At 45.7% G+C, this 8,210-nt stretch overlaps 1 protein-coding gene across 1 annotated transcript; it reads left to right on the top strand.

Moving 5' to 3' along the window:
- The first annotated feature begins 691 nt into the window (after positions 1 to 691).
- Positions 692 to 4,221, top strand: LOC113890545 (olfactory receptor 12-like). The gene is made up of 3 exons (XM_027538382.1): positions 692 to 941; positions 2,232 to 2,388; positions 3,660 to 4,221. The coding sequence occupies exons 1-3, from the start codon at positions 692 to 694 to the stop codon at positions 4,219 to 4,221; spliced, it is 969 nt and encodes a 322-aa protein (XP_027394183.1).
- Positions 4,222 to 8,210: the final 3,989 nt, after the last annotated feature.

Raw genomic sequence — 8,210 nt, 5'->3', positions numbered from 1 at the left:
AGGACATTGGCTTGAGGCCCCCTGAGATCCTCAAGGATGCACAGTGCTCTGCAGACAGGATGAAGCTGTGGTCCAGGTTCACATATTGATGCTACATGGGGCTCATGGTCTGCAGGACAGACTGAGAGAAATTTTCCTGGTTGGTGCTGGTTCCTGCTCTGGTCCCAGCCTGGCCTGGAGGTACAATCATCAACAACATACCACCAGACTGGCATGAGGTGTTCAATAAATATTTATAAAATTAGTGAATGAATTAATAAGACAGGAAAGTGCAGGATTAGATACTTGAGTGAGGAGTGGAAATTACACAGCTCAGGAACATCCCTATGGAGATGGAAAGCATTTATTGAGAAGAGACAGAGGAGACTGCAACACTCCTCACACTTTAAGTTTTCAGCCTCCAAAGCTCCTGGAAGCCACTACAAACCCCATAACAGTACTTCAGAGTCGCCCAGAGAGAGTAAACTTCCATATTTATGCATTAATGAATCAGAGGAAATGTTCCCTTTTCAGGTCAGTCCATACTCATCTGGAAGCACAACTGGGCAGCTGGTGGTCTCTTGGTCACTGTGCAGTGAGGTGGTGCAATGTCCTTGATCTCCAAGGCAGGACGATCATGTGACATTGACCTGCTCCCTCTCCCTGTCTCCCACCTGCTCTCTGCTCTCTGTGATGTGTCATGGTCAGGATTATGTCACCCCACAGAAATGGAAACCTCTCAGTGATGCCTCTGCAGGAATTTGTGCTGGATGGGTTTGGGGGTGGCCCACAGACCCAGGCCCTGCTGTTTGCTCTGTTCCTTGTTCTGTACTTGGTGGCCATCCTGGGGAACCTCACCATGATCGTGGTCATCACGCTGGATGCCTGTCTGCACTCCCCAGTGTACTTCTTCCTCAAGAACCTCTCCTTCCTGGACCTATGCTATTCATCTGTCATCTACCCTAAGACCCTCACTTGCCGGTTCCCAGCGTGAGGAACTCCGCCCGTGGCAAAGGTCATGAGGAGGGAGGCTCGGCATACGCAAAGGCGGGATCAAGCTTCAGGAGTCCCCCTGGAAATTCTCGAGCATCTACCCCCCAAACCAGAGTCTGCCTACTTTACTGCTTTGTGCTCTCACCTACACCTCTGACTTTACGGGGGGCTGTCCCCCCCCTCACCTCTCTCTGAAAAAGAGTTAACTTACAGCTCCAGTTAATAAAGTTCCTGGGCCTGACAAGAGTGTTTCCACCTACAAACGCCTTTGAAAGTCCTCTAGCCTGCCTCAATAGGTTTTTCTGGCCACATGTGATTGTTCAGAGCCTCCTAACTGTGAGAGGCATGAGATGTTCTAAACTATCTAAATACAGATTCCTTTGAGCAGTTAAAAGATTGATTAGAAATTGTATTGGTGAAGGGTTTTTCACTTTTTGGGCCAATGTTTGCTGCTAAGTTTCCATATCCCTTACCTACTGTGTCTCTGGCAGTGTATTGATTGATATAATTGGTGTATAGGAATGTAAGTAGTAGCTTTAATGTTTGTAAGTTAATTCTTTTCTTGTTATAGCCCACCACACCTTTGCCCTATAGGAATGCAACTTTAATGCTTTTGGAAGGTGGCGTCTGACTTTAGAATCATCACCTTTAGAGAAAAATAAGTTTTCTGAAGAAAGGATCTTAAAATGTTAACAGGCCTCCTGGCCAGAAGATGATGTAAATCACCTAAACTTTTGCATATGATAAGTTTGAAAGCCTGGCTTCAATTAGGATCAAGGACTGCTGTCCTTGCATGACTCTACCCTTCCCCCATTATCCTCTATGCACAACTTAAGGTACAAAAACCAGTTTGGAAAATAAAGTGTGGGCTTTGTTCACCGAAACTTGGTCTCCCCATGTCGTTCTTTCTCTCACCTTCTGGCTGAATTCCCATCTGGGGCGGGGAGGCTCGTCAAGCCTACTAATTTTGCCTGGGCTTCTAAGTTCTGACTGGGGAGGCCTTAGTGTCTCCTCTCCTTCGGGAGAACGGGAGGATGCCTGCGGCCTACGTAGGTGACGCAAATTCCTTATTTTGGAGTTTTATTAGCTTTCCACGTAAACCAAGTTATTCAGCCTCTTTTCTCCACTAAATTTTCTCACTGAGCTATCCTTATTTAACTACTCTTTATATCCTTAATTAACGTTTAATTAAGCAATTGTTTCCTGATCCTCGCCGACGCCGTCCCTGCTCTGATTTCCCTGGATCCACTGGGGCTGGACCTCGGCACTCACTGACCTCCTTTCCTCTTCCAAGGTCATCACCTTAGGGGGATGTATCACCCAGTTCATCTTCATCTCCCTGCTCCTCACCACTGAGGGATTCCTCTTGGCTGTGATGGCCTATGACCGCTTCATGGCCATCTGCAGCCCCCTACTGCCGGGAGCCAGTGTGAGGAACTCCGCCCATGGCAAAGGTCATGAGGAAGGAGGCTGGGCATACACAAAGGTGGGATCGAGTCTCAGGAGTCCCCCTGGAAATTCTCGAGCATCTACTCCCAAAACCAGAGTCTGCCTACTTTACTGCTTTGTGCTCTCACCTACACCTCTGACTTTATGGGATGCTGTCCCCCAACACCTCTCTCTGAAAAAGAGTTAACTTACAGCTCCAGTTAATAATAATTCTTGGGCGTGACAGGAGTGTTTTAACCTACAAACTCCTCTGAAGGTTCTCTAGCCTGCCTGACAGGCTTGTCCGGCCACATGTGATTGTTTTAAACCTTCTAAAAACAGGTTCTTTAGAGAAGTTAGAAAACTATTAGTATAAGTATAGTGGGCTGATTAGAAATTGTATTGGTGAAGGGTTTTTCATTTGTTGAGCCAATGTTTACTGCTAAAGTCTCCACATCCCCTACCCTTATACACATTAATGAATATACAGAAGAAATAAGTATTAACCTTCGATATTAATCACGTTAGACCTTAGGCTAAGCAAATTCTTTCCTTAATTAAAACCCACTACACCCTCACCCTATAGGAATGTAACTTTATCTGGTACCTTCGGAAGGTGGCGTCTGTTTTAAGAATAATCACCCCTGGAGAAATAAGTGTTCTGGTTGACTGACCGCTGTCACAAGGAGAGGGTCATAAATTGTCAGCAGGCCCCCTGGCCAGAAGGTGATGTAACACCCCTAAGACCTCTGTATACATCTGTTTGAAGCACCTGACTTTAATAAAAGTCAGGACTGCTGACCCCGCGTGACTTCTATATAACATCTCAGTGTATAAAAATAGACACTGAAAAATAAAAAATGGGATCAGTTCCTCGAAATACTGGTCTCCCCATGCCGTTCTTTCTCTCATTTTCTGGCTGAATTCCATCTGGGGCGTGGAGGCTCGTCAAGCCTACTAATTATGCCTGGGCTTCTAAGATCTGACTGGAAAGGCCTTAGTGTCTCCTCTCCTTCGGGAGAACGGGAGGATGCCTGCGGCCTATGTAGGTGATGTAAATTCCTTGCCTTGGAATTTTACTAGCTTTCCACGTAAACCAAATTATTCAGCCTCTTTTCTCTGCTGAATTTTCCTGCTGAGCTATCCTCACTTAACCACTCTATAAGCCTCTGGTAAATATTTAATCTAGCAATTGTTTCCTGATCGCCGATGCCATCTCCCCTTCGAATTTCCCTGGATCCACCAGGGCTGGACCCCAGCACCCTACGCTACCCCATCACCATGTGCCCCTCGGTCTGTGCCCACCTGATGCTGGATTGCTACTGCGGGGGCTGCCTCAGCTCCATCCTGCAGACCATCCTGCACTCCATCACATTCAGCCTCCCGTTCTGCAGCTCCAACCACATTGACCACTTCCTGTGTGATGTCCCTCCATTGCTCAAACTTGCCTGTGCTGACACTACCATCAATGAGCTGGTCTTGTTTAGCATTTGTGGTCTCATCATCGTGGGCACCACACTCATGGTCCTCACCTCCTATGGCTACATCACAGTGACCATCCTGAGGATGCGCTCAGGAGGAGGGAGACACAAGCTCTTCTCCACCTGTGGCTCCCACATGACAGCTGTGTGTCTCTTTTATGGGACTCTTTTTGTCATGTATGCCCAGCCGGGAGCTGTGGAGTCCATGGAGCAAGGCAAGGTGGTCTCTGTCTTCTACACCTTGGTCGTCCTGATGCTCAACCCCCTCATCTACAGTCTGAGAAACAAGGAGGTAAAGGATGGCCTGAGGAGACTGGGGCAGAAACACACAGCCACGTGAAGGAGAGTGACCAGAGAGACTGATTGTTCCGAGACAGGGCAAGAGGGCTCTGGGAGAGGTACAGGCTTTGGTTTGAGGAATTCACTCCTCATTCACCCAACTCATTTCTTTCATCCAAACTTTCATTGAACCCTTCATAGGAGCACTTCATGGAGCATACATTGCAAGGATGAGATGCAATAAAGAACAAAGCTCTTTTGCCAGCAGAAAAGTAACAGTGCAAGGATGGAGAAAGGTCATAATCTTGAACTCTGGATAACACAGTGGGCAACATAATGAACGAGAATCTCTAAGCAGCCTGTATGTCCCAAGTTCAATATCCTCCAGTGAAAATACATAGACTAGACAGATTTTGAGGCTTCTCCCTTCAAGTTGTTGCTGAACCTAATGTAAGTAAGTGTTCAGCTGTCTCCCCTGGACCACCTAGCAGGGGGGCCTTAGGACACTCAGCCTTGGTGATAGCCTGGGCATTCCCACAGCCAATTAGGGGAGTTAGGAAGACCGTGCTTCCCCTCAGTCCTGCAGCGGGGCTGTTCCTCCTCTTCACCCTTCTGTTCACTGAAGCCACCACCCAACAAGGCAGCAGGGAGCACCTGCGCTCCTGCTTCAGACACTCCTAGTGCTCCCTGTCCTGGGTTTCTCCCCTCAGACAGCAGCTGGGAGCCCCAGGGAGCCAACGTGAATGCCTGACACCCAAAGTTCACCATTCAACCTGACAGGTGACACTGTCCTGACTACTTGTGACCCTAAGAGATGGGACCTTGTTAGCACAGACATCTCTGAGTAAGGATGGAGGTCCTGGTGGCGGAAGCAGAGAGCAGATGGTAAAGAAAGAAGGTGCCCTTTCTTGGTGACAAGCACAGTTCCCTGCTCTCTGTCCCACACTCCCTGGGAGCCTGGCTCCTCAGGCTTAACCTGCCCATTCAGACTTCCATCCTCATTCTCTGTGGACCCAACACACAGCCTGGATGCAGAGCCCAGCAGCCTCCTTAACTGGTCTCCCTTTGGTAGAACCATCGACTCCCATGGTCACTCCCAGGAAGTTGTCCTCTGGAAGAAGGGTGGTCTGTACCCTGTAGGGGCAGGGGGACATGCCCTGTGTCTCTGATCACAGACTCAATCTTCTTGCTTCTTTGCTCAGGAGACATGAGGAGGGGCTAAGAGCCCAGTAAGATGATTGCTGCTCACAATTGTCAACTGAAACACACTCCAAGGTCTTTGCTCACTTGTTCCTGTTCCTTCTCATTTCTGGACTTTCTGTAAAATTATTTCTATCTCTGCCAGTTTACTGTATTCACTTGATGTAACACCTGTTTCTTTGAGGAGTTCTCCAGTTTTCAGCTATTAGGGACACTCCTTTTCTTCTCGAGCTGTAAGAATGTTGTTTCCCACGCTCCCTTCTTCCTCTCTTTTTCTCTACTCTGTTTCCTCCTGACCTCTTCCTCCTTTCTCTGCTTTTCCTTCTTTCTTTCATTCCTTTCCCCTTCCTCCACAACCACCTATCTTTCCCTCTACTTACCCCTCCTTCCTTTCTCCCACTTCCCCCACTCCCGGCTCAATCTTCCTCTATCCCTTGTATTTTCTCATTGTATTTTTAGTCATTGATCCACCTGCAATGCAGGAGACCTGGGTTCGATCCCTGGGTTGGAAAGATTCCCTGGAGAAAGGAAAGGTTACCGATTCCAGTATTCTGGCCTGGAGAACTCCATGGCCTGTATAGTCCATGGAGTCACAGAGAGTCAGAAAAGACTGAGCGACTTTCACTTTCACATGTCTTTTCATAAGACAAAACTTCGGTTGTCTACTATTTCAATTTACATTTCTAAAGGAAATGGAAAAACATAATCTTTGTTTTCCTATACAAGTGGAGATTTATCATCATTATTTCATACCTAATGGTATTAAAGAAATCAGGTGTTCTTAGTAGAAAAACATTAATTATGACTTTGGAATAAGTCGTGAAAGCTAATCCAATACTGCATGCAGTAGAAATTCTCCAAAAGTCTGGAAGAAAATTATTTTAAGACCCTACAGATTATCTTTATGTCTGTGTTAACCTACATATCAGACTATAGTGAAGATAGCTGCATAATGCTAAAAGTCGTTTGCCAGCAAGTTTGGAAAAGTCCTCAGTGGCCACAGGACTGGAAAAGTTCAGTTTCCACTCCATCCCAAAGAAAGGCAATGCCAAAGAATGCTCAAACTACTGCACAATTGCACTCATCTCATGTGCTAGTAAAGTAATGCTCAAAATTCTCCAAGCCAGGCTCCAGCAATACGTGAACCATGAAATTCCAGATGTTCAAGATGGTTTTAGAAAAGGCAGAGGAAACAGAGATCAAATTGCCAACATCTGCTGGATCATCGAAAAAATAAGAGAGTTCCAGAAAAACATATATTTCTGCTTTATTGACTATGCCAAAGCCTTTGACTGTGTGGATCACAATAAACTGTGGAAAATTCTGAAAGAGATGGGCAAACCAGACCACCTGACCTGCCTCTTGAGAAACCTATATTCAGGTCAGGAAGCAACAGTTAGAACTGGACTTGAAACAACAGATTGATTCCAAATAGGAAAAGGAGTACATCAAGGCTGTATATTGTCACCCTGCTTATTTAACTTAATGGCAAAGTACATTATGAGAAATGCTGGGCTGGAAGAAGCCCAAACAGGAATCAAGATTGCCAGGAGAAATACCAACAAACTCAGATATGCACATGACACTATACTTATGGCAGAAAGTGAAGAGGAACTAAAAAGCCTCTTGATGAAAGTGAAAGTGGAGAGTGAAAAAGTTGGCTTAAAGCTCAACATTCAGAAAACAAAGATCATGGCATCTGGTCCCATCACTTCATGGGAAATAGATGGGGAAACAGTGGAAACAGTGTCAGACTTTATTTTGGGGGGCTCCAAAATCACTGCAGATGGTGATTGCAGCCATGAAATTAGAAGATGCTTACTCCTTGGAAGGAAAGTTATGACCAACCTAGATAGCATATTCAAAAGCAGAGACATTACTTTGCTAACAAAGGTCTGTGTAGTCAAGGCTGTGGCTTTTCTAGTAGTCATGTATGGATGTGAGATTTGGACTGTGACGAAAGCTGAGCACCATAGAATTGATGCTTTTGAACTGTGGTGTTGGAGAAGACTCTTGAGAGTCCCTTGGACAGAAAGGAGATCCAATCAGTCCATTCTAAAGGAGATCAGTCCTTGGTGTTCATTGGAAGGACTGATGCTAAAGCTGAAACTCCAATGCTTTGGCCACCTCATGAGAAGAGTTGACTCATTGGAAAAGACCCTGATGCTGGGAAAGATTGAAGTCAGGAGGAGAAGGGGACAACAGAGAATGAGATGGCTGGATGGCATCACTGACTTGATGAACATGAGTTTGAGTAAATTCTGGGAGTTGGTGATGGACAGGGAAGTCTGGCATGCTGCGATTCATGGGGTCACAAAGAGTCAGACACAAATGAGCAACTGAACTGAACTGAACTAAAACCCATTCTATACTTTGCAGGTTGCTGCAACATAGTTCATTCTCATTTCATATCTACTGGCTGATTACAACTTGAGTTTACTGTTAACTCATCATTGAACTCCAAAATATAATTGGCATAACTCTAGTTGTATTAATGCGATAGGTGTAGAATAAACACCTTACATTCAAGATCATATTACATTTTTAAGTCTGATTCTGCATTAACTTTTAACAAAGCTTAACAACTTTTAATGTGTTTGTGTCTAAAAGTAATCTTTTGTTGTAACTAATTTTAAGTGTAGAGTTTAGCCACTCTATCAGTCAGTCAGTTCAGTCACTCAGTCCTGTCCGACTCTTCATGACACCATGGACTGCAGCACACCCGAATTCCCTGTCCATCATCAACTCCTGGAGATTGCTCAAACTCATGTCCATCAAGTCTGTGATGCCATCCAACAATCTCATCCTCTGCTGTCCCCTTCTCCTCCTGCCTTCAATCTTTCCCAGCAT

Source organism: Bos indicus x Bos taurus, chromosome 3 (genome assembly GCF_003369695.1).
Source record: "Bos indicus x Bos taurus breed Angus x Brahman F1 hybrid chromosome 3, Bos_hybrid_MaternalHap_v2.0, whole genome shotgun sequence".
In the NCBI taxonomy this organism is placed as follows: Eukaryota; Metazoa; Chordata; class Mammalia; order Artiodactyla; family Bovidae; genus Bos; species Bos indicus x Bos taurus.
This window is presented reverse-complemented; position numbering and strand designations above follow the sequence as displayed.